Consider the following 26805-nt stretch of genomic DNA (forward strand, 5'->3'; position numbering starts at 1 on the left):
AGGTGCTAAGTATCACACTGCAAATTACAACAGGGCCAAAAATGTTAATATTTGCAACAAAGTAGGCTCTTGAAGATAGGGCAGGCTGTCACAAAAAATGTTTTAATTCCATTGGCATTGAAATGTATCTTCAGGACTTTATTTCTATTCTCAACATTTTATATCTGTCAACAATTATTTTATTTTATCATTATTCCAAATTACAGTGATGTTTATTAAGAACATAAGGTATGTCAAGCCTGTGTAGTGCTGTCTTTCCAACCTGACTTCATCGCCATATGCCATAATGCTTCATTCAGAGTTTTAAGAATGATCCAATTAAGTTCAGATATTTTTATCCAGGGTCCTTTTTTTTTAAAGAGTATCTCGGGAAGGCACCACTGTTGCCATTCTGTAGGTGAGATGAATCTAAATTCATTCTTGGGGATTGCTACCATTATATGAGAGATCCTGAAGCAACATCACACTACATTGAGAACATGTCCAGAGTTCCAATATCCGCAACAGAGAAGAAGAAATCATATTCATCTATCAAATTTCAGTCATAGGTGGTGTCCCTCGTGTATTTACAGTCAAAGTTCTGTATGGTATTGGATTTGGCCCTTTTGATGCCTCCATTCAATATTTGATACTTTTAAAACCATCTCATACAAAGGCTAACTGATTCATATTCATCCAATTTACACTCACCTATTTCAGAATATGCTTGAGAGAAATATATTCCTCAACATCTATGAGCTTCTTATTCAATGTATCCCTGTGATATTTAAAATGTTGAAAAATATGCTTAATTCAGAGGTGAATATAAGGCCACTTTCATGACCAAGTAACAACGAGAGTCACTTAAGGACATGGACTCAACATCTCTTTAACCATATAACCATATACAGCACAGAAAAGGCCAGTTTGGCCCTACTAGTCCATGCTGGAACAAATCCCCACCCTCCTAGTTCCACTGACCAGCACCTGTTCCATACTCCTCCAATCCTCTCCCCTCCATGTAATTATCCAGTCTTTCCTTAAATGTAAATAATGTCCTTGCTTCAACCACCTCTGCCGGAAGCTTATTCCACATCCCAACCACCCTTTGCGTGAAGAAATTTCCCCTCATGTTCCCCTTATAATTTTCCCCCTGCAATCTCAAATCATGGCCTCTGGCTTGAATATCCCCCACTCTTAATTGAAAAAGCCTATCCACGTTGACTCTCTCTGTCCCTTTTAAAATCTTGAACACCTCCATCAAATCCCCCCTCAATCTTCTACGCTCCAGATAAAAAAGCCCCAGGCTGCTCAACCTTTCTCTGTAACTCAAATCCTGACATCCTGTCAACATTCTCGTGAACCTTCTCTGCACTCTCTACAATCACCAAATTATATCCTTCCTATAATTTGGTGACCAAAACTGCACACAGTATTCCAAACTTGGCCTCACCAATGCTTTGTACAATTTCATCATTACATCCCAACTCTTGAATTCAATACTCCGATTTATGAAGGCCAACATTCCAAATGCCTTCTTCACCACTCTATCTACCTGAGTTTCAACTTTGAGGGTACTATTTACCATAACTCCTAAATCCCTTTGTTGCTCTGCACTCCTCAGTTGTCTACCATTCAATCTATATGACCTATTTAGATTTGCCTTTCCAAAATGCAACACTTCACACTTATTTGTATTAAATTCCATCAGCCTTTTCTCAGCCCACTCCTCTAGCTTTCCTATATCTCTTTTTAAGCTACGGTAATCTTCCTCACTGTCCACAATACCACCAATCTTTGTATCATCTGCAAACTTACTTATCCAATTCACCACCCCTTCTTCCAGATCGTTAATATATATAACAAACAATAGTGGACCCAGGACCGATCCCTGAGGAGCTCCACTAGTCACCGGCCTCCAATTTGATAAACAATTTTCTACCAGTACACCTTTTTTCCTAACCTCCTGTGGGGAACTTTGTCAAAAGCTTTACTAAAGTCTAAATAGACGACATCCACAGCCTTCCCTTCATCAATCTTTTTTGTAACCCCCTCGAAAAACTCATGATCCATCCCTGACAAAACCATGCTGACTACTACCTATCAATCCTGTTCTTCCAAATATTTGTAAATGCCATCCCTCAGAACATTTTCCATCAACTTACACACCACAGACGTCAGACTCACAGGTCTATAATTTCCAGGGTTACATTTGGACCCTTTCTTAAACAGCGGAACAGCATGAGCCACCCTCCAATCCTCTGGAACTACCCTCGTGACCAGTGACATCCTAAATATCTCTGTTAATTGCCCCACTATCTGTACACTGGTCTCCCTGAGTGTCCGGACTCGGAGATTTGTCCACCTTTATCTTATTTAACACTGCCATCACTATCTCTTCAGTTATCCTTATATAATTCATGACCACCCCACTATTTTTCTTTACTTCAACAGGTAAAATATTTTTTTTCCCTAATGAATACTGAGGAAAAGAAATCATTTAAAATTTCCCCCATCTCCTCTGACTTCTCACATCGCCTACCCTTCCTATCTACAAGGGGTCCAATTCTATCCTTCACTAATCTTTTACTTTTAATGTACCTATAGAAACCCTTTGGATTTATTCTTACTCTGCCTGCCAAAGCCTCTTTGTGCCTCTTTTTGGCCTTTCTAATTTATTTCTTAAGATTTTTTCTACACTCCTTGTCATCCTCTTTCAATTTCTCAGCACCCTGCTGTTTATACCTCTTGTACACCTCCCTCTTTCTCCTAACCAAATTTCTAATATTCCTCGAAAACCAAGGCTCCCTATGACTTCCAGCCTTTCCTTTGATCCTCACTGGGACATATCTACTCTGTACTCTCAAAATTTCTTCTTTGCATATTCTCCATTTTTCATTTACATCCTTTCCAGAAAAAAATCATGTCCCACTCAATACTCCCCAAATCCATTCTTATTCCTTCGAAATTTGCTTTTCTCCAATCCAGAACCTCAACTTTAGGCCCTTCTTTGCTCTTCCCTAAAACTACCCTAAAACTAATAGAGTTGTGATCATTAGACCCAATTTGTTCTCCAACATTAACCTCAGACACCTGACCTCCCTAACAGGAGATCTAGTATTACACCGTCCCGAGTCGGTTCCTCTACGTATTAAGAAAACTATCTTGCATACATTTGACAAACTCTAGCCCATCCAGCCTTCTTACTGTATGGGTATCCCAATCAATGTGAGGGAAGTTAAAATCTCCCATGATCACTACCTTATGTTTATTACACATTTATGCTATCTCCTTACAAATTTGTTCTTCCAATTTTCTTGTCACATTTGGTGGTCTATAATGCACTCCTATTAGTGCCCTCATGCCTCCTCCACCCCTCAATTCCACCCAAACAGCCTCACTGGACGATCCCTCCAAACCATCCTGCCACCTCACGGCAGTAATGTCCTCCTTAACAAGCAGAGCAACTCCTCCCCCTTTTTTACCCCCTGTTCTATCACATCTAAAACATTTGTTTTCTGGAATATTTAGTTGCCATTCCTGACCCTCCTGTAACCAGGTCCCACTAATTGCCACAACATCATGATTCCAAGTGCCAATCCATGCTCTAAGCTCATCTACCTTGTTCTTACATTAAAGTACATGCATTTCAGAGAATGACCCTCACATATATTCCCTATTCTACCTTTTACCTTAACCTCCATCCTTCCTTTGTTATCTTTATCATTCTTAACTAGGTGGCCATGCACCCTAGACACTGCTCGCAAACTCTGCTCCCCACCCACCTGCCAAACTAGTTTAGCTCTAGCAAATCTGCTTGCCAGGATATTGGTCCCCCTCCAGTTCAAGTGGAGTCTGTCCCTTCTGTAACTGGATTCTGGATTTCCTAAGAGAAAGACCAGTCTATCCAGATTGGCAGCAGAGAATCAAGCACCATCATGCTGACCCATGACTGCAACATTAGATCCAGCTCCAACAGTTATCAGGGGTGTGCAGATGATGTGACAGTAGTTGGCCTCATCAGCAATAACAAGGAGTGGTATTGCAGAAAAGAGGTGGTGGTGTGACAGCACGCTGTTAGGCAGGCGATCCGGCCCCACTTGTAACACACGCGGCTGGGCAGCTGGCCAAAATGGCGCCATCGGGGGTTTCCCCTTCGACCTTGGCACTGGGCTCAGAAGCCCGTGTTTGGGGTCCCACGTGACGCCCTGGTGACGTCAGCGCCCCCAGCGCGGTTCTCAGTCAGGTCCAGGCTGGGAGTATAAGGCCAGCTGGCAGCCTGCAATATATCAGTTCTGCTCACTGAGCTCAACCCATCTGGTTGTGTGTTATTTCAGTTAGCAATGTAGCTGCCGCTACAATTGGTGACCCCGACAGGTTCAAACACATTTAAACCCAACATGAGCGACCCTTCGCTCAGTGCTATAGTCGTCAAGCTCCCTGATTTCTGGGTGCAGGAGCCAGAGACCTGGTTCAGCCATGCAGAGGCTCAGTTTCACCTCTGCCAGATTTCCTCAGACTCGACAAGGTTCTACCATGTGGTTTCCGCCCTGGACCAGGCCACTGCCAAACGTGCTGCACCTCGTTCAACACCCGCCCGCGGAAGATAAATACGGGACCATCAAGCGGGTGCTCACTGGCTCCCTTGGACTATACAGGTGCCAGCATGCCGCTCGGATGCTGCACCTCAACGCCTTGGGGAACAGGTCCCTGATTGAGCTAATGAACGAGATATTCGCATTCATGGGCGATCACACCAACTGCCCACTTTTTTAGTGCATCTTTCGCGACCATTTGCCTGAGGACATCCGGCCACTACTGGCCTGAGAGCTTTGCTGACCTAAGGAAGTTTGCTCAGAAGGCTCAAGAGCTATGGCTCGAGTGGTTCCCGGAGGGCGCAGCAGGTCGCGAGTCACGGGCACGACCACTCCAAGCCTTCCTCTAGTGCTGCAGTAGAACACCCAGTCCCTACAGGGGCCACAAAGATCATAACCAGAGGCAAGGCATCTACTCAGGGCCTCTGCTTCTACTGCCAGCGCTGGGGAGCCAAGGCTCAGAAGTGTCATCAACCCTGCTCATTCCAGGGAAACAAGCAGGCAGGCCGCTGTTAATGGCTGCAGCGGCTGGCCGGAGACACAGCCTTCTCTACCTGCAGGACTCAGTCAGCGGCTGACGTTTCCTCATCGACACTGGGGCCCAGATCAGCATGTTTCCGGCCACGGCCATCGAGTCCAGGAACCAGCCTTGAGGCCCTCCCTTCCGTGCAGCCAATGCAACGGAGATCCGGACATATGGAGACAAGACCGTCCACTTCCAGATTGGCCGGCAAAAGTTCTCGTGGAGGTTCACCACTTCGTCCCTTCCAACCGCCATCCTGGGTGCTGACTTTCTCCTTGCCCACGGGCTCCTGGTTGACATTCAGGATAGGCGCCTGGTAGATGCCCATACCTTCCAGGACGTTTGCCTCAATGCCTCCCACACAGAGCAGCCGCAGATGGCCATGATCAGCACGCCCAAGGACGAGTTCCAGCATATCCTGGACGAGTTTCCGGCCCTCCTCAAGCCACAGTTCTCCACTGCCTCAACACACCATGGGGTGTTCCATCACATTCCCACCCAAGGCCCACCAGTCCACGCCAAGGCACGTCGGCTCCCGCCGGATAAGCTCCAGGTGGCAAAGGAAGCGTTTTCACATTTGCTGGAGCTGGAAATCATTCAGCACTCTGACAGTCCTTGGGCCTCACCATTCCACTTGGTCCCGAAAGCCTCCAGCAGCTGGTGCCCCTGCGGAGACTACTGTCGGCTCAATGAGGTGACAGTTCCTGACCATTACCTGATCCCTCACATCTTGGACTTTACAGCCAACCTGCATGGTGAGAGGGTATTCTCCAAGGTCGACCTGGTGCACGGGTATCACCAAATCCCGGTGCATCCCAAGGACATACCCAAGACGGCCATCATCATCCCCTTCGGCTTGTTCAAATTCCTTTGCATGCCGTTCGGGCTCAAGAACGCCGCCCAGACCTTCCAGCGCCTTATGGACTCAGTGGGCAGGGACTTAGATTTTGTCTTCATTTACTTGGACGACATCCTTGTTGCCAGCAGGGATCGGGTGCAACACAATGCCCAACTGCACACCCTCTTCTCCTGACTGGCTGACTTCAGCCTCACGATCAACCCAGCCAAGTGCCAGTTCAGGAAAGAGTCTGTGCAGTTCCTGAGCCATACCATCACGGCCAAAGGAGCCACGCCCGCCACTACGAAGGTCACCGCAATCAAGGGGTGCCCACACCCGGACAACCTTCCTGGAGCAGCAAGTGAGTGGACAGTGGAAGCCACTGGCATTCTTCAGCTGGCTTCTTCACCCACCAGAGCGCAAGTATAGCATCTTCGTCCGTGAGTTACTGAGCATGTACCTGAATGTGTGGCATTTCCGCTATTTCTTGGAGGGAAGGACTTTTAACATCTTTACCAACCACAAACCCCTCACTCAGGCACTCGCCATGGCAAAGGATCCCTGGTCAGCCTGCCAGCAGCATCACCTCTCCTTTATGTCAGAGTTTACCACTGACATTCAGCACAAGATGGGGAAGGACCACGTGGTCGCCGATGCACTCTCACGACCAGCCATCTGTACGCTGACACCCGGCCTCGACCGACCAGCTCGCCTGGGACCAGAAGTCCTACGAGGAGACGAGAGCCTTCACGACTGCCATCACAGACCTGCGGTTCCAGGACCCCCCGGTTCCTAACAATGAGGGCACCGTTCTGTGTGACGTCTCTATGGGCATCCCGCGACCAGTGGTTCCCCAGCAGTGGCGCAGGCAAGACCACCATATCCATGACCTTTCACACCCTTCCATCACGTCCACGGTCAGTATGGTGGCAGAGCGTTTCGTCTGGCACGGGCTGCGGAAGCAGATCGCAGGCTGGGCCAGAACCTGCACCCATCGCCAGCTTTCCAAGGTGCAAAGGCACACCAGAACGCCTGTACAGGAGTTCGAGCATGTCTGGAAACGGTTCAACCACATTCACATGGAAATCGTCAGGCCCTTGCCAGACACCTCCACAAACTCCTGCTCCTGAACACTTTTGCATGGTTGGGTTGCCCGGTTCGGCGTCCCGAATCGCCGCACCAGCGATCGGGGAGCCCAGTTCACCTCTGCGCTCTGGGCACAGCTCGCCAACAGGCTGGAGATCGAGCTACATCGCACTAAGGCCTATCACCCACAGGCCAATGGGCTGGTCAAGTGACTACACCACCACCTTAAGTCGGCACTTATGGCCCGCCTCACCGGTCCCAACTGGGTGGACGAACTGCCTTGGGTGCTCCTGGGCATCCGCTCGATGCCCAAAGAAGATCTACAGGCGTCATCAGCCGAACTGGTCTACGGCGCACCACTAGCGCTACCCAGTGAGTTCGTCAACGAACCTCACAACGCCCAGCAGTCACCGCGTGAGCTACTCCCCCACCTCCGGGCCCAGTTGGGCTCCTCCACACCCCCACTGCCGCCCAGACATGGCACATGGGCCTCTTAGGTCCCCAGCGAGCTGCACTCCGTGGAGTACATTTTTATTCAGCAAGGCCCGTCCACGGCACCTCTGCAGAGGCCTTACGAAGGGCCGTACAAAGTTGTCCAGCTTTCAGGGTACACGTTTATGCTGGACATCGGCGGTAGGAGGGAACTGTTTACGGTGGACAGGCTGAAACCAGCACACCTCGACCCCACCAAACCAGTAGTTGTGACCCAGCCCAAGATGCAAGGCCATCCGACTATAAAGGACATCGGCGCCAGTTCTGGGGGGGGCTGTGTGGCGGCACGCCGTTAGGCAAGCGAACCGGCCCCACTTGTAACACACGTGGTGGGGCAGCTGGCCAAAATGGCACTGTCGGGGTTTCCCCTTTGACCTCGGCACTGGGCTCAGAAGCCCGCGCTTGGGGATCCACATGATGCCCTGGTGACATCAGCGCCCCCAGCGCAGTTCTCAGCCAGGTCCAAGCTGGGAGTATAAGGCCAGCCAGGCAGCCTGCAATAAATCAGTTCTGCTCACTGAGCTCAACCCGTCTGGTTGTGTGTTATTTCAGTTAGCAGCGTAGCTGCCGCTACAGTGGCACGATTAGCATTAGATCCAGCTCCAACAGTTATCAGGGGTTTGCAGATGACATGACAGTAGTTGGCCTCATCAGCAATAACAAATGAGTTGCACTACAGAAAAGAGGTGGTGGCACGATTAACATAGCGGTTAGTGCAATGCTATTACAGTGTTAGCAACCCAGGCTTGTATCCGGTGCTGTCTGTAAGGAGTTTGTATGTTCTCCCTGGGTTTTCTACAGGTGCTCCGGATTCATCCTACCCTCCAAAATGTAGGTTAATTGGGTTGCATGGGTCGCAATGGCAAACCATATTGTAAATAAATATAGAAAACCTACGGCACAATTCAGGCCCTTCAGCCCACAAAGATGTTCTAAAACATGTCCTTACCTTAGAAATTATTTGGCTTACCCATAGCCCTCTATTTTACCGATCCAAAAGTGTCTTAAAAGACCCTATTGTATCCATCTCCACCACCGTGGCTGGCAGCCCATTCCACACACTCACCACTCACTGCATTTTTAAAACAAAACATATCCCTGACATCTCCTTTGTACATACTCCCCAGCACCTTAAACCTATGTCATCTTGTGGCAACTATTTCAACCCTGGGAAAAACCCTCTGACTATCTACACGATCAATGCCTCTCATCATCTTGTATTGCACTATCAGATCACCTCTCATTCTCCGTCACTCCAAGGAGAAAAGGATGAGTTCACTCAACCTGTTTTCAAAAAGCATGCTCCCTAATCCAGGCAACATCCTTGTAAATCTCCTCTGCATCTTTTCTATGGCTTCCATATCTTTCTGGTAGTGAGGCAACCAGAACTGAGCACAGTACTTCAAGTGGAGTCTGACCAGGGTCCTATATAGGTGCAATATTATCTCTCAGCTCTAGAATTCAATTCCATGATTAATGAAGGCCAATACACCGTATGCTTTCTTAACCACAATGTTCTATGGACTCGGACCCCAAGATCCCTCTGATCCTCCACAACGCAAAGAGTCTTACTATTAATACTATATTCTACCAAAATGAACCACTTCACACCTGCAAAATGAAATACTTCACACTTTTCTGGATTGAACTCCATCTGTCACTTCTCAGCCCAATTTTGCATGCTATCAATGTCCCGCTGTAACTTCTAACAACCCTCCACACTATCCATAACAGCCCCAATTTTTATGTCATCAGCAAACTTACTAACTTATCCCTCCACTTTCTCATCCACGCCATTCATAAAAATCATGAAGAGTAAGGGTCTGAGAACAGATCCCTGATCCACACCACTGGTCACTGACCTCCATGAAGAGTAGGACCTGTCAACACCCACTCTTTGCCTTCTATGGGTAAGCCAGTTCTAAATCCACAAAGCAATGTCCCCTTGGATCCCATGCCTCCTTACTATCCTAAATGCCTTGATGAAATCCAACAACACTACATCTATTGTACTTCCTTCTTCAATGTGTTTATTCACATCCTCAAAAAATTCAATCAGGCTCGTAAGGCACGACCTGACAAAGCCATGCTGACTATTCCTAATCCTATTCTACCTTTCCAAATGTTCATAAATCTTGCCTCTCAGGATCTTCTTCAAATTACCAACCACTGAAGAAAGACTCACTTGTCTATAATTTCCTGTGCTATCTCCACTCCATTTCTTGAAGAAATGAAAAACATCTGTAACCCTCCAATTCGCTGGAACCTCTCCCATCCCCAATAATGATACAACGATCATCACCAGAAGCTCGGCAATCTCCTCCCACAGCCGTCTAAATAAAGTTTAATGTAAAACTTTTAGAAATGGTGCAAGAATAGCAACCTGAATCTCAATGTATACAAGGCAAAGAAGATGATTGTGGACGTCAGGAAGATTAGGTGCAACCATGTACCTCAGAGTTCACTTAAGAAATGACCTATCCTGAACACACGTCTCCTCACTTGTCAGGAAGGCACAACAGCGACTGAACTTCCTGAGAAGACAGCCAGTCAAGGATACCGGCCACCATTCTGTCAAATTTCTATAGGAGCTCTATTGAGAGCATCCTGGCCAGCTACTTCACAGTGAGGTATGGTTGCTGTCGAGCATCTGATCAGAGGTCAATCCACAGGACCATAAGAGTGCAGAGAGATTAACTGGGATTTCCCTCTCCCCCCCCCCCCCATTGACATGATTTACTGGGATCCTCACTGCAACATCAGTGAGGACCCCTACCACCTCACACACAGCATCTTCTATCTGCTCCCAACAGGAAAGAGATACAGGAGTATCAGAGCCAGAACCAGCAGGCTAAGAAACAGCTTCTTCCCACAGGCAGCGAGACTGCTGAATGATTGATGAACTACTAAAACAATTCCAAGACACCACTATTTATTAATAATATTTTTTTAATATATATACTGTATTTGTCTATGTGTGTTTGCATTGAAGATCTCTTTCACTGGGTTGTACGGTGCAATCGAGTGATAAATAAACTTGAACTTGAACTAAAGTCCCAGCAGTCAATTGCATTATTCAGTTCCAAGAAACTTCACTCCCAGAAAAGATGATGACTCAGTCAGTGGAGTAAAAGAGCGCTGGAGGTGAGTAGCCCAAGATGCAGTTCCACAGCAGTAGATCATTTCCACAAAACTAACCCATGCACATTTGATTTAGACTTTGAGGAATTACTTGCTTACATCAAATAAACATCAGTTCCAACCTCTCTTTCTGCTCCACATGCTCCCACTCTACTGATCAGATTGAATGACATGGATTGATGTTGATTGTGAGGTTTGTTACCTGAGGAGAAACAAAAATATTGCAGGAGTTAATATTCTATGAAATTTAAGTGCTTATTCAAGAAATTAAGTAAGTCATGTTTAGCCATAATTTGGTCAGGGAATGTGGTCAAAGTTGGTAAGTTTTTGCATCATTTACTTTGAATTGAAAGACTTTTTATCATCACAGATGAAATTATTTTGATAGGGTTTAATGAATTGCTTCTGTAAATTAATTAGCTTTCCTTACATTAAAAATGTGCATTTATGTCTATTTTTATAGTGATTCTGGGGAGGTTATGCTTAAAATCTGTAATATCATGCCTCAAGATAGTGGAATATACAGCTGTCTGGCTGTGAATGAAATAGGATCAACATCATCCTCAGCAACAGTCAAAGTGCAGGGTAAAAAAACTTTTCATATCATCTTCTGTCATATATTATGTTAAAACATTAAAATATCACTGTATCATTATTGTTTGTCTTTTTGTGGGATGGTAACAAAACCGAAATGTGCTGATATATTGGCCAGTTGACAATTAGCAATGGGTTTGGATTGTGGACAATGTTGGCAGCTTGGATCCAATTTATGTTTGGGAACAGTCTCTGGAAGACAAGTTGGAATGGAATATCATAAATAAAATGACAAAGGTAATCCAAGCAGGATATTAATGAATGAACCAATTGTTTCTTTTCCGAAATTTGTAGAGACACTTGTAACTTACTACCAGCCCTACTGTAGTTGCAGTGATGGAAGGTCCTCATTATCATGGTAAATTCAATAAGATAGACAAATGTCATTTTTATATCATAAAAACAAGAGGTCATTGTTTTAAGGTGAGAAGTAGATAAAGTGGTACCTTGGATAATTTATTTTTAGAGCATGATTGATATCTGACACTCACTGGCAGGAGAGGTAGTGGGATCAGATACAATTACTATGTTTAAGAGGCTTATGCGCAGACACGAACAGGCAATGCATAGGATCGGTTTTTATATGGACAAATAAGATAAGATGAGCAATACAAAGTCAGCATGGATGTGAAGGGGCTGTTCCTCTGTTGTTTTATTTCATGTCCTCGCTGATTCTATTCTCAAACTTGACATCAGTCTTTCACAGAATCAGAGGGGATTTCGGATGTTGAAATCTGGACCAAAAATCCAAAATGTCAACCATCTCTCTGCCTCAACTGATGCTGCCAAGCTCACCAGCCACTTTGTTTTGCATTAGTCTTTCATATTTTTGAATTCCTTCATAGGTTGTGGACTTTGCTGAAAAAGCCAGCATTAATTTCCCTTTCAATCTGCACATCCTTCTGGCTGCCTTGATTCTTCTAACCTGCAATTGGAAGTCCCTCCAATGTTCAGGAATGACACAGACAGAAAGAGAATATCATACTCTTAGATCCATAGAACACAGCCCTTTTGATCAATTTCCTGCTTTTTATTATGGTACATTATACAATATATTGAAACTTGTATATGAAGTTGTATTCTATTTTTCAAGTTTTACAACTTTGTATTCAAACTTGCATTGTGAATCAGCTTGAAATTCATTTTGTGAATAGGTGGTATTGAGAATGTCATAAAAAGGTCATGATATCTTTTATCATCTCAGCTTTTCTGATCCCTTAACTTTTTTTAGGGGTTATATTTTAACCCATTAACCTGTTTTTTAATCAACTCTCTTCTATTTGATGCTGGTGGATAGATTTGTTTTTCTTCTGTTATTAGAATTTATTATGTACATATGTACAATGTACAGAAGCACCAAAACTCATTTGTGCTGTTTAACAGTATGACAGCATCTTTTTCAATATTGGTATCTTTTTCTGAAAAATCAGCTACTTCTTTCCCAGACTGGATAATGTAAAGATCTGTTATCATATTAATGACATCAACATCATAGGTTACCCATATACATAATGTAGCAACAAGAGGCAAAGAATCCTATAGAAAGTAACTCATCTCCTAACTCTCCAAAGCCTGTCCACTGTCTACAAGCCTTAAGTAAGAGTGTGAGGGGAATATTCTCCATTTGTCTGGATGAGTGTGAGGGGAATATTCTCCATCTGGATGAGTGTGAGGGGAATATTAAATAAGAGTGTGAGGGGATATTCTCCATTTGTCTGGATGAGTGTGAGGGGAATATTCTCCATTTGTCTGGATGAGTGTGAGGGGAATATTCTCCATTTGTCTGGATGAGTGTGAGGGGAATATTCTCCATTTGTCTGGATGAGGTGCAGCTTCAACAACACTCTAGAAGCTCAGCACCGTACAGGACTGTAATGTGATCGATAGTACTCAGACTTGTGAGAAGCACAAACACACTTTTATTAATTTACAACTAATGGCCAATATTTCCAGAGGTCTTCAAGTGAATCTGGGGTAAGGCGGGAAAACAGGGTTTATATCGGGTCTGACGGGGGCGGAGCCAAGAGGAGGGGTCGGCCATCTACTTTACACACAAACAGTGAATTCAAGTTCACTGCAAGGACAGAGCAGCCCATTTGATAGGAACCTCATCCACAACATTCATTCATTCCTCCACCGAAGCAAAGAAACAGCAGCTTGTACCATCTGTAGAATGCACAGCAGCAACTCACCAAGACTCTCTAGATAACACCTTCAAAGCCCACAACCTCTACCAACCAAAAAGACAAGGGCAGTAAAATCACAAGAACACACCCACCTGGAAGATACCATCCAAGCCATACACACAATAATGACATGGAAATGTATCACGGTTCCTTCCCTGTTACTGGTTTTTGAATCCTGTAATTTCCCCCTTGCAGCATTGTAGTGATCCCACTCCTCAAGGACTGCAGCAGTTCAAGAAGGTAGCTCACTCCCATCTTCACAAGGGCAATTACGAATCAGCAAATAAATGTAGGCTCAATCTGTGAAGCCCAGGTTCATTCAATGAATAAAGCAAATGAAAGCAATGAAATTCATTTTCTTGTACAATGAACTTTGCCCTGTTTTCTTTAAAATATTTTTATTGAGTTTAACATAATAATCCCATATACAAGTTATATTGATAAAGTAAAGCAATATAACATATACATATCAATATAATTAAAATAAATGTTTAATATGATAAATTTCAAATTTCATTCATAGTCGTTAAATATGATTGTTAAAATAATTGTGTCTATATCAGTTAAATATTATATCCCATTATATCTTGAAATAATATCTTTTAAAATATATAACATTGGATAATCATATTTAAAGCCCATAAATCCATTTATAATTTGACCTGTTTTTACCCAACATTTCTTGCTTTGTGGCCTAAATTCATAGTCTTAGAACTGAATACGTCTTCTTTCTTTTCTTTGGCTTGGCTTCGCGGACGAAGATTTATGGAGGGGGTAAAAAGTCCACGTCAGCTGCAGGCTCGTTTGTGGCTGACCAGTCCGATGCGGGACAGGCAGACACGATTGCAGCGGTTGCAAGGGAAAATTGGTTGGTTGGGGTTGGGTGTTGGGTTTTTCCTCCTTTGCCTTTTGTCAGTGAGGTGGGCTCTGCGGTCTTCTTCAAAGGAGGCTGCTGCCCGCCAAACTGTGAGGCGCCAAGATGCACGGTTTGAGGCGTTATCAGCCCACTGGCGGTGGTCAATGTGGCAGGCACCAAGAGATTTCTTTAGGCAGTCCTTGTACCTTTTCTTTGGTGCACCTCTGTCACGGTGGCCAGTGGAGAGCTCGCCATATAATACGATCTTGGGAAGGCGATGGTCCTCCATTCTGGAGACGTGACCCATCCAGCGCAGCTGGATCTTCAGCAGCGTGGACTCGATGCTGTCGACCTCTGCCATCTCGAGTACCTCGACGTTAGGGGTGTGAGCGCTCCAATGGATGTTGAGGATGGAGCGGAGACAACGCTGGTGGAAGCGTTCTAGGAGCCGTAGGTGGTGCCGGTAGAGGACCCATGATTCGGAGCCGAACAGGAGTGTGGGTATGACAACGGCTCTGTATACGCTTATCTTTGTGAGGTTTTTCAGTTGGTTGTTTTTCCAGACTCTTTTGTGTAGTCTTCCAAAGGCGCTATTTGCCTTGGCAAGTCTGTTGTCTATCTCATTGTCGATCCTTGCATCTGATGAAATGGTGCAGCCGAGATAGGTAAACTGGTTGACCGTTTTGAGTTTTGTGTGCCCGATGGAGATGTGGGGGGGCTGGTAGTCATGGTGGGGAGCTGGCTGATGGAGGACCTCAGTTTTCTTCAGGCTGACTTCCAGGCCAAACATTTTGGCAGTTTCCGCAAAGCAGGACGTCAAGCGCTGAAGAGCTGGCTCTGAATGGGCAACTAAAGCGGCATCATCTGCAAAGAGTAGTTCACGGACAAGTTTCTCTTGTGTCTTGGTGTGAGCTTGCAGGCGCCTCAGATTGAAGAGACTGCCATCCGTGCGGTACCGGATGTAAACAGCGTCTTCATTGTTGGGGTCTTTCATGGCTTGGTTCAGCATCATGCTGAAGAAGATTGAAAAGAGGGTTGGTGCGAGAACACAGCCTTGCTTCACGCCATTGTTAATGGAGAAGGGTTCAGAGAGCTCATTGGTCGGGTCAGATACAGCAAAAAAAATGAATACGTCTAAGACTACATTAAATCCCAAGCAATACTGTATATTGTAGTTTGTATTCAGTATGAAAGATTGCTGATTCATCAGTATTTAGTATACAGCCAAAACTACTTCATGCACATGTTTGGCCATTCTGGAACTTCATGGGGTCCAAAATTAAGAAGGAATACATTTAATTTGTATCACCTTTGGGTTTATTCTCCAATTATCCTAAAATTAACATAGAAGAGTCCGAATGTTGGATGGAGTGTGCAGTATGTGATCTGAATGTTGGATGGAGTGTGCAGTATGTGATCTGAATGTTGGATGGAGTGTTCAGTATGTGATCTGAATGTTGGATGGAGTGTGCAGTATGTGATCTGAATGTTGGATGGAGTGTGCAGTTTGTGATCTGAATGTTGGATGGAGTGTTCAGTATGTGATCTGAATGTTGGATGGAGTGTGCAGTATGTGATCTGAATGTTGGATGGAGAGTGCAGTATGTGATCTGAATGTTGGATGGAGTGTGCAGTATGTGATCTGAATGTTGGATGGAGTGTGCAGTATGTGATCTGAATGTTGGATGGAGTGTGCAGTATGTGATCTGAATGTTGGATGGAGTGTTCAGTATGTGACCTGAATGTTGGATGGAGTGTGCAGTATGTGATCTGAATGTTGGATGGAGTGTGCAGTATGCGATCTGAATGTTGGATGGAGTGTTCAGTATGTGACCTGAATGTTGGATGGAGTGTGCAGTATGTGATCTGAATGTTGGATGGAGTGTGCAGTATGTGATCTGAATGTTGGATGGAGTGTTCAGTATGTGATCTGAATGTTGGATGGAGTGTGCAGTATGTGACCTGAATGTTGGATGGAGTGTGCAGTATGTGATCTGAATGTTGGATGGAGTGTGCAGTATGTGATCTGAATGTTGGATGGAGTGTTCAGTATGTGATCTGAATGTTGGATGGAGTGTTCAGTATGTGATCTGAATGTTGGATGGAGTGTTCAGTATGTGATCTGAATGTTGGATGGAGTGTTCAGTATGTGATCTGAATGTTGGATGGAGTGTGCAGTATGTGACTTGAATGTTGGATGGAGTGTTCAGTATGTGATCTGAATGTTGGATGGAGTGTGCAGTATGTGATCTGAATGTTGGATGGAGTGTTCAGTATGTGATCTGAATGTTGGATGGAGTGTTCAGTATGTGATCTGAATGTTGGATGGACTGTGCAGTATGTGATCTGAATGTTGGATGGAGTGTTCAGTATGTGATCTGAATGTTGGATTGACTGTGCAGTATGTGATCTGAATGTTGGATGGAGTGTTCAGTATGTGATCTGAATGTTGGATGGAGTGTGCAGTATGTGATCTGAATGTTGGATGGAGTGTGCAGTATGTGATCTGAATGTTGGATGGACTGTGCAGTATGTGATCTGAATGTTGGATGGAGTGTTCAGTATGTGATCTGAATGTTGGATGGAGTGTGCAGTATGTGACCTGAATGTTGGATGGAGTGTGCAGTATGTGACCTGAATGTTGGATGGAGTGTGCAGTATGTGATCTGAATGTTGGATGGAGTGTTCAGTATGTGATCTGAATGTTGGATGGAGTGTTCAGTATGTGATCTGAATGTTGGATGGAGTGTGCAGTATGTGACCTGAATGTTGGATGGAGTGTTCAGTATGTGATCTGAATGTTGGATGGAGTGTGCAGTATGTGATCTGAATGTTGGATGGAGTGTGCAGTATGTGATCTGAATGTTGGATGGAGTGTTCAGTATGTGATCTGAATGTTGGATGGAGTGTTCAGTATGTGATAGCTCTCCTAATTTTGGCACATCCACATATTTCAATGAAGAGGACTTGGCCAAATTGATGAAACTTGGTGATGTACTGCCAAAGGGATTGCTTTAAAAGTATTTCATACACAAAATATGTGGCTATAATATTTTTTCCCCCATAATGAAGCTGGCAAAGTTTTAATTGTGCAGTACAAAACTGCTAAACTAAATACTTCAGGTTTAACATTTCAGTATTCTGCAAAGTGGACATGGTTGTCCCGGCATCTTTGTCCTTTTGATGAAGAAGTCAGTGCAAACAGTAATTCATTCATACTCTCAGTTCTTAATTTACTCATCCATTCTTGATATGCTGAAACTAATCACTTACCATTACTGCTCTCTTGATATTCTCCCCACTTTCAGGTGTTCCAGCAGCACCAGGTCGGCCAATAGCCCAGGAGAGAAGCAATAGCTCTGTAATTCTGAGATGGTTACCTCCAGCAAGTACAGGAAACTGCACCATTTCCAGTTACACTGTTGAATACAGGGAAGAAGGTAATTTGACCTTTTTCCCCCTGCCCCTTTTTGGTTCCACTCATACCCATTTCTTATGTTCAGCCTCATAATTGAACTGATTTCTTCCTTCATCAAGAACACCATCCCTACTCCTTGCCTACTTCATAAATATTGAATATCTTTGGATGTTCAGTTCCCATTCTTTGTCACTCTCAGCCATCTTTCCATAATAGCAGCAATATCAGAACTTCCACATTTATCTATTTGTGCTGTAAATGCATAAACTTTATTGTGAATATTCTGTGTGTTAAGGCACAATGTGCTCAAACTTCTTGTTTGATTCTATTATTCCTCAAGTTGTTCTGCACTGTACCCTTCTGAGTTTCATCCTTGCTAGAAAACCACATATTTATTAATTTGTCTTACCTGATGGCTCAAGGTACCCACTCATCTTCAGATGTGATCCTTCAGATTCTGTCTGTATTGATGTTGGTTCATTGATGCATGATAATGGAACAACAGTTCCCGATTTTTCTTTTTCCATGACCCTCTTGTTAGAGGTCAAACTGTTCGGCATTGTATGACTCAGTCTAACTTCCAGACATCTGCGGAGGTAATCCAACCAGAGGTTATCTTGGGCTGCACCCTATATTTTGAGTAGCTCCAGAAACTTTACTGAGTTCTGCAGTTCCTTGAAACAATCTCAAGTGACTCAATCAAAACAGTGCCTATGGCCCATAACCATAATATGTAAATTACTTCATTTGTCTCGCTGGCAATTCCACAGTTTACCTCCCCTCTAACCTGGAGAGTCCTTACTGCACAGATGCTTAACCAGTAAACCTTGCCTTAAGAGAAAGTGTTTGAGATATTCATTGCATGCATCATACCCTCTTGCTTGCCAACCTATCAATGTCTTAATGTCTTCAAATGATAAGGCAGCTAGTCATACATTAGTAATTTTCTTAGGAAATATGCAGTAGTAGGAATAACTGTTTCATTACTCTTCAATTCCCCCCATGGGCAACAATTCAAGTTGTCTCCATCTTTTTCCCTTGTATCTGAAGCAATCAAGCACTATTGTCTTGCCAGCAGTCATCTTTTTAAGAGACTTGTCCACTTATACAGTGTAACCTATTTTTGAAATGTTAATCCATCTTGAATGAGAATTCCAAGTCCAAGTAGCACTGTGATATCCAGAGCAAGTCTGTCTGCCTCTCCATCCATGACTTGCAGCTTCCCACCTTTATCACTCACTAACTATTGTTTTCTAATCTTAAAGCACTTTTAATATTTACATGATTCAACCATAAATAAAACCATGCTATCATCACCAGCTCTTGCTCCCTGTCTGCTCTGTGAACTGATCAAATCCTTTTCATGTCCGTTCATGTTCCCTCCATGCTTATGGCTATTCTACACATGCTGAACATCTTTGCTTGAACTTTTGATGGTCAGCACACCAAATGTTTGCACAGTTCCTAAACTAGGAAAAGTACGACATTTTAACCCTTAGATATTGCCTTTAAACTGATTATAGATTCACCCAGAGTTTTTTCAGATCCCTGACTGTACCTATCGAACCTATGGCAAAGAAATCTCTGTAAGCACTGGGTTGAAGTGCCCATTTAAAATCCTCACTTTATTCTGAGAGAAAATCTCACAAACCTATGTGCATTTATTCCAACTCCAGTCCTATTGCTAGTATTTTCTTTCTCAAGCAGTTGTTCTCCTCTGTTTTCTGTCATCTCCAAGGATCTCAGTGACTTTATTTGCTATTAGAAACATCTTCACCTGTTCCATTTACTGAACTCTATAACTTTACGGCATCAATATACCAAATTTATTTGGCTGCTCAACAATGGATTATCTACTATATCTGCAAATGTTCCCTGAAAGTATTGCAACTACATTCAGGGTTCCTCCTTATAAATATGTGAGAATATACTATGTGGAATTATAGTGTAAAATATGTTGTGTGGAATTATAAGGATATGTAGAAAAACAGGTGTGGTATCAGTAATGCACACTATGCCCATTTATCAGTTATCAGCGGCACACATAAAATGAACAAAAAAGCCCGCTTAAACACACTACTTTGATGTTAAAATCATTTATTATAATTATAATTCATTAAATGTCAATGGTTTACTGATTTCTGATGGTTATTGAATTCTGATTATTAAAATAAAAACATTTCTTTAAATTGAAGTATGTATAGATGTAATAAGTCTAAAAATTGGATTTTCTGTATTTCCAACATTTTCAAAATGATTTCCAGAATCTTTTTTATCAATATATTTCTTAGATGTTTATTTTTAATGTTCACATTTATTGAATTTGGATTATCCACCATTCAATCGTCTTTGTACACACTGCATCTATTTATTTTATGCAGTGCAGGTTTGATGTTCAGCTAATACTGGTAACAGTCTATAATTGGAAATATTAGTGGTGATAATTAATGTACTGTTTTGTTTAAATTTAAATAAAAAAAATTTGCCTGAACTTTAATAACATGGTGCTTGCGCAAAGTAGTAATCAAGATCAGTTTTTTTTTTCTAAATGTTTTGTCATGCTTTCTCCCAATTCTTCTTTTTAATTTGTGAATTAAAATCCAGCATGTTAACAGCCACTGTGTAATTTTTTAAAGCTTAAAAATATAGTAAACAAAAGACAAGTACTTGCACTGAAATGGAAAAAAAATAATATTGGAGTCCTTCAATGTTTAGGATCACTTGCATGGCAGCAATCAGTAGCATCCACTTTGGACACCTACCTTGTGATTGAGGACCTGATTCCAGGCTGTCAGTACCAGTTCCGAGTCAGTGCAAGTAACCCCTGGGGAATCAGCTCACCGAGTGAGCCATCTGATTTTGTTACACTATCTTGCAACTATGGTACGTACATCTGAGCTCTATTTACCCAAATGTATTAAAAGGGTTTTTTTTCTGTTAACATTTCAAGTCAATGTTCTTTTCATTAATTTGAAATATTAGCTCCGCTTTTCTCTCCTCAGCTATTATCTAGGTTGCTGAATGTTTTCACACTTTTCCTATTTTAAAGATTTGCAGCATCCAGGGTAGAATGCATATACTTAATAATTTCTATTCATTTTGCCTGTTTCTAAAATTTATAAGAACTTAAAATAAATAGTAATAAAAGCAAAATATTTGGTTGGAAAAGTATGGAAAGTATTTTTCTGGACAAATGTAGCAATTGCATGGGATTTGTTAATTGAAATGACTGATGCAGAGAGGCAAGAAAGGAATAAAGTTGAATGACAAGTTTGTTGAAGATACAAAGCTAGGTGGTCGACGGAGAATCGCTTCAGGATGATATTTATCTAAATGAATGTGTGAGAACTTGACAGATAGAAAATAATGTGCAAAAAATGTGAAGTTATCACTTTGGTAGACAAAAGAGAATGGTGGTGGATTTTTTTAAAAATGTTGAAAGCCAGTGCTATTCAGAAGGATTGGGTACATGGATCATTTAAAGTTAACGTGTATGTTCAGCAAACAAATAGGAGGGCATTTTGTATATTGGCTTTATCACTTAAGCATTTAAGTACCAGAGTAGAGAGTTAATGCTGTAACTATTTAGAGCCTTAGTAAGTCCATAAGTGGAAAATTGCTCAGATGTCTGATGTGTTTGCCACAGAGGGAGTTCACTGACGGCTCAGAAAAGAAACTGCTGGAGAACTCAGAGGATTGAACAGCATCAGTGGGAGGAAGAGAATGGTGGATGTTCTGATATGGATAATCAACCATTTGTTTTCTTCCAATAATGTTGCTGAGCTCCTCTGAAAGATTGCTTTATGCTCCAGGTTCCAACGCATGCAGTCTCTCATTGGCCTCCAGTACCCTGACAGATCACTGGCTTGGCAGATTTATCATATAATGAGAGATTAAGCAGACTAGTTCTATATTGACTGAAGTCTGGAAAAATGAGCAGTGATGTCTTTGAAAAGTACAAAATTCTTAAGGGCTGTGTCAGGGTGAATACAGAATTAATCTGATGTATTCAGAATCTGGGGTCGCAATATTAAAAGATCGGCTATTCAGGAAAACGACAAGGTGAGGCAAAATTGTTACTTTGTCATGATCATTAAGATAATGGAATTTCAAATTTATCCATTGTCTATCTTGCTGCAATAAGGTGTAATTTAACTTTACTAATCTTGAATTTACAGGTTCAGATTTAAGACAACATGCCCACTGGAATATAATTGTAAATTTCTCTCTTAATTTCCAATATGAGTTGAGAAATTGATAGTTAAATTGTGAATTTATGTAGTAAAGAGTAATCTGATTATAAACCAGATTAGTGGACCATAGTACAATTGCTTCCGGTGCCATGATTGTTTGATCAATTAAATTAACTGAATGGCCACTGAATCACATACTAATCATGCTTCATCTCTATTCAGAGCTTACAAGTGATGATTCTCGGATTCCATGGAAGGATAATTTTGAATCTGCTTATACAGAACTGTTTGAAATTGGAAGGTACTGTAAATCCACATTAAAGATGATTTCTGGACATCTGGAATAATAGGTATTATTTGAATTTTTATTTCCTAGCCATTCGTCTATGTTTCTGTATTTACGGGCTTGACCAAATTGTTTTTGGCTGGAGTTGCACTTCACACAAAAGAAGATAGTTGTGATTTTGAGGTCAATAATCATCATTAAAAGAGTTTCCCTGACAATATTCAAAGTCCAACAATCTTCAGGTGCTTCACTAATTGCCTTCTTTAATTTAGTTAGAAGTGGAAATGTTGCACTATGTTGCAACCATTCCAGAATGTGGCAAGTCCTGGACAACATTCAGGCATGGGTGGATCAGTGGCAAGTAATGTAACACGTGCCAAGCAATGACAACCTGAGTTTAAGATAAAACTGAATTAATCTAAACTTTTGAAATAATTGCCGTATTTACACGTGAAATAGTCAATGCCATGTAAACGTTGACCCCCTATTTTTGGCCTATAAATCTGGTATTTTTCATATATCGTGTGTTAAAGTCAACCCACCTACTTTTGGCCCTGCCTGCCCATTAGAGCTCCTGACACCCCAACCCCAGATCCTCCCCCAGGCCCCTGCCGCCCACCCATCTGAGCTCCCGATGTCCCAACCCGGTCCCAGTCACCTGCCTGCCCATCCAAGCTCCTGACACCTTGAACGACGCAGGTACTTTGTGCAGTTAAAATGAGTATGTGTGCAATAGTCAATCCCCTAATTTTTACCCTAAAAATTTTTCCACAAAGTATTACACATGTATATATAGTAATTGTGACTGCATGACACACATTCAATAAAGTTGTTAAAAGTGAGCTGAGTTTGGAATTGGGTAATATCATTAACCATAACCATAGAAATGTCATTAATGCATATTGTGGAGGAGCAAGTAATCACAGACAACTTCTGCATGATTATCCAGATGTTACTATCAGGTTATAGCAGCCTAATCATAACAAATTTCAAGCCAATGTTTTGCAAAACTTTCTGGATCTTTTGCAGAATGTGTATTTCTCTTCTTTTATAATGAAGCCTGAACCCTTCAAAATTCTCAACTAGTGGTTCTAACATTGGAAGGAGAGTTCTTCCCAAGGCTACATGAGAGAAATCCAGTTAGGCGCACTTGCCTGCCCTCCTTTATTCAAACTCTTTTATTGAGGACATTTAATTCCTTCTGAGTACTACAGCTGAATCTGCTTCCACTTCTCCCCCAGCTTTGCATTCTGGACCCTAAAAACAATTCTTTTTAAAAAATCCTCATGTGCCTTTCATTTCTTTTGCCAAACTTCTTCATTCTCTGGCCCTGTGTTTTTGTCCCTGCCCCCATCAATGTGAATGTTTCTTTCCATCCACTGTAATAATGTATAATTGAAAAAAAAGTTATTTACAGAAGGGCATTGATGCATTGGCTCATGAAACATTGGAAAATAAATATTTGGCAGATCCCAAATTCTGAAGGGATTATTAAAATTTAAAGTTCAGTCTTAGAAATCTTTTGTGTTGAAACTCAGAGTCTTTCAACTGTTGATCGAAAACAATTATGAAGTGGTGTGGTGCCAAGTCACCAAACTTTTCAAAACTCACAAATTCTTGTCTAGTTGTTTTCAGAGAAATGTTTCTTCACACGAATGATTTTTCTACAATATTTCTCTCTTGAGTGGAAGTTCAGAACTTGTGATTTCCATGGTGATTTCACAAACCCAGGCAGTTTTAGATGAAATGGCCATTACAAATGGCCCCAGTAGCATTGCTTTCTCTTAACAATAAAAGACAGTCAAAGTGGCCATTTTTACCAAAGCCACTTTAATTCTGTATTCCTCCCTTGACAAAGAGAATTCATTTGCAGTTCTTTTCTCACAGAATGTTGCTGCATTTCTGAGCTCAAATGATCTAGTTCATAATAATGCTTTCTTGAAGTGTCTCTGTCATATAACATGACATTACTGTTGGCTCTGTTCGAAGTTTCATTTCTTCAGAAAGATGAATCAACAGCGAATGGTCTTCCGTTTGACCAGATAGCTTTTTGAGTAAGTGACATTGTTCCTGGTTTCAATGGAGAACAATAACAAAACTCCTTATGGTCTAAAGTGGCAGTCAAGCTGTCTCTTTGAGCAAACAGGCTTCCAATTTAACAATCAACTCTAGGTTGATGGCTCTGTCTGTTCACAGGTTCCAACTGGACAATGATAGATTTCTTCATATCCCACTTGACGGAGCCTTGGCATCTGCTTTAAAATGTCTTTCCCTGTCCAAACCCACCCAATAACTTTAAGAAATATATATATATAATCTTCTTTTCTTTCTTTGGCTTGGCTTCGTGGACAAAGATTTGCGGTGGTCAATGTGGCAGGCACCAAGATATTTCTTTAGGCAGTCTTTGTACCTCTTCTTTGGTGAACCTCTGTCTCGGTGGCCAGTGGAGAGCTCGCCATAGAACACGATCTTGGTAAGGCGATGGTCCTCCATTCTGGAAACGTGGCCTACCCAGCGCAGTTGGATCTTCAGCAGCGTGGTTTTGATGCTGTCGGCCTCTGCCATCTCGAGTACTTCGATGTTGGTGATGAAGTCGCTCCAATGAATGTTGAGGATGGAGCGGAGACAACGCTGGTGGAAGCGTTCTAGCGGTAAAGGACCCATGATTCGGAGCCGAACAGGAGTGTGGGTATGACAACGGCTCTGTATACGCTAATCTTTGTGAGGTTTTTCAGTTGGTTGTTTTTCCAGACTCTTTTGTGTAGTCTTCCAAAGGTGCTATTTGCCTTGGTGAGTCTGTTGTCTATCTCGTTGTTGATCCTTGCATCCGATGAAGTGGTGCAGCTGAGATAGGTAAACTGGTTGACCATATAACCATATAACCACTTACAGCACAGAACAGGACAGTTCAGCCCTACTAGTCCATGCTGTAGCAAATCCCCACCCTCCTAGTCCCACTGACCAGCACCCGGTCCATACCCCTCTAGTCCCCTCCTATCCATGTAACGATCCAGTCTTTCCTTAAATGTAACCAATGATCCCACCTCGACCACGTCTGCCTGAAGCTCATTCCACATCCCTACCACCCTCTGCGTAAAGAAATTTCCCCTCATGTTCCCCTTATAATTTTCCCCCTTCAATCTTAAACCATGTCCTCTAGTTTGAATCTCCCCCTTTCTTAATTGAAAAAGCCTATCCACATTTACTCTGTCTGTCCCTTTTAAAATCTTAAACACCTCTATCAAGTCCCCTCTCAATCTTCTACGCTCCAGAGAAAAAAGACCCAGTCTGCACAACCTTTCCCTGTAACTCAGACCCTGAAATCCTGTCAACATTCTCATGAACCTTCTCTGCACTCTCTCTATTTTGTTTATATCTTTCCTATAATTTGGTGACCAAAACTGTACACAGTACTCCAAATTTGGCCTCACCAATGCCTTGTACAATTTCATCATAACCTCCCTACTCTTGAATTCAATACTCCGATTTATGAAGGCCAACATTCCAAATGCCTTCTTCACCACACCATCTACCTGAGTATCAGCCTTGAGGGTACTATTTACCATAACTCCTAAATCCCTTTGTTGCTCTGCACTCCTCAATTGTCTACCATTCAATGTATATGACCTATTTAAATTTGCCTTTCCAAAATGCAGCACCTCACATTTATCTTTGAGTTTTGTGTGCCTGATGGAGATGTGGGGGGGCTGGTAGTCATGGTGGGGAGCTGGCTGATGGAGGACCTCAGTTTTCTTCAGGCTGACTTCCAGGCCAAACATTTTGGCAGTTTCCGCAAAACAGAACGTCAAGCTCTTCATATATAATCTAAAGATTAATAATAACATAATTCTGTCACTGTGTGTGTATAATATATTCAGAAGGTTTTTTTTTGTTTTCTCTTGTAACAATGGAATTGAAGTACAAAATAGGGAAGATTTACCAAGATTAAAAATGGATTTGGTGAAATTGTATTTGGAATACTTTTAGTCTCAATGTTGAACAAAGAATATGTTGATCTTATCTTGAAGTGGGTGCAGCATAAATTCATTTGATAAACTGCTGGGATGAAGGATTGTTACATGAAAACAGACTGAGAAGGATTGGTTGATACATTCTGAGATTTAGGAAAAATAAGAGCTGATTTCAATGAAACTTCCTGAGAATTATTGGCAGTTGAGATAACGAGAGGCTTTTCTTTTAGCCATTGACTCTAAAACAATGGTCCACAGTTTTAAAATAAAGGATTAGTCATTGAGACCTAGATTTCAAGAAATTTCTTTGGAAATCTTTTGGGATGGTTTGATTTTTGAATGTTAAGGGAATAGACAAATTGGGTAGAAAAGTAGAAGATTAGCCATGATCCCATTAAATCGGTGAGCAGCTCAAAGGGAAATGTGGCTCACTTCGACTTTTATTCTTCATCTCATTGCAAAAATTTTGCATCATAAAAAATGTTATGCTGAAAATAAACTTATTTACTCTTCAAATAATTGTTGGCCTTGGGTTAAATGAAAAATTGAAATGGAGTTAGATAGATTCTTGTTGGATAAGTGTCTTGAGGAATATTGAACAAAGAGATATAAAGAGCTGAGGTAGAGATCCAACTGAATTTTCCTTG

At 42.3% G+C, this 26805-nt stretch overlaps 1 protein-coding gene and 1 long non-coding RNA gene across 23 annotated transcripts in view; one reads left to right on the forward strand and one right to left on the reverse strand.

Moving 5' to 3' along the window:
• Nucleotides 1-26805, forward strand: part of LOC138762132 (kalirin-like) — an 873682-nt gene that overhangs the window by 828898 nt on the left and 17979 nt on the right. For 19 of the 22 annotated variants that reach the window (XM_069935559.1, XM_069935558.1, XM_069935560.1 and 16 more), the window contains 4 exons: nt 11118-11239; nt 17599-17730; nt 20424-20591; nt 22124-22202. In XM_069935559.1, coding sequence (XP_069791660.1) covers nt 11118-11239; nt 17599-17730; nt 20424-20591; nt 22124-22202 — 501 coding nt within the window. The remainder of the gene's footprint in view (nt 1-11117; nt 11240-17598; nt 17731-20423; nt 20592-22123; nt 22203-26805) is intronic. The other 3 variants (XM_069935566.1, XM_069935576.1, XM_069935561.1) reach the window with 2 other exon arrangements.
• LOC138762145 (uncharacterized) overlaps nt 17566-26805 on the reverse strand; it is a 56400-nt gene continuing 47160 nt past the window's right edge. The window contains exons 2-3 of the long non-coding RNA XR_011356772.1: nt 18118-18296; nt 17566-17709 (exon numbers count right to left, since the gene is read on the reverse strand). This is a non-coding gene — a long non-coding RNA (uncharacterized lncRNA). The remainder of the gene's footprint in view (nt 17710-18117; nt 18297-26805) is intronic.

The sequence above is a fragment of the Narcine bancroftii genome, chromosome 4 (assembly GCF_036971445.1).
Source record: "Narcine bancroftii isolate sNarBan1 chromosome 4, sNarBan1.hap1, whole genome shotgun sequence".
In the NCBI taxonomy this organism is placed as follows: Eukaryota; Metazoa; Chordata; class Chondrichthyes; order Torpediniformes; family Narcinidae; genus Narcine; species Narcine bancroftii.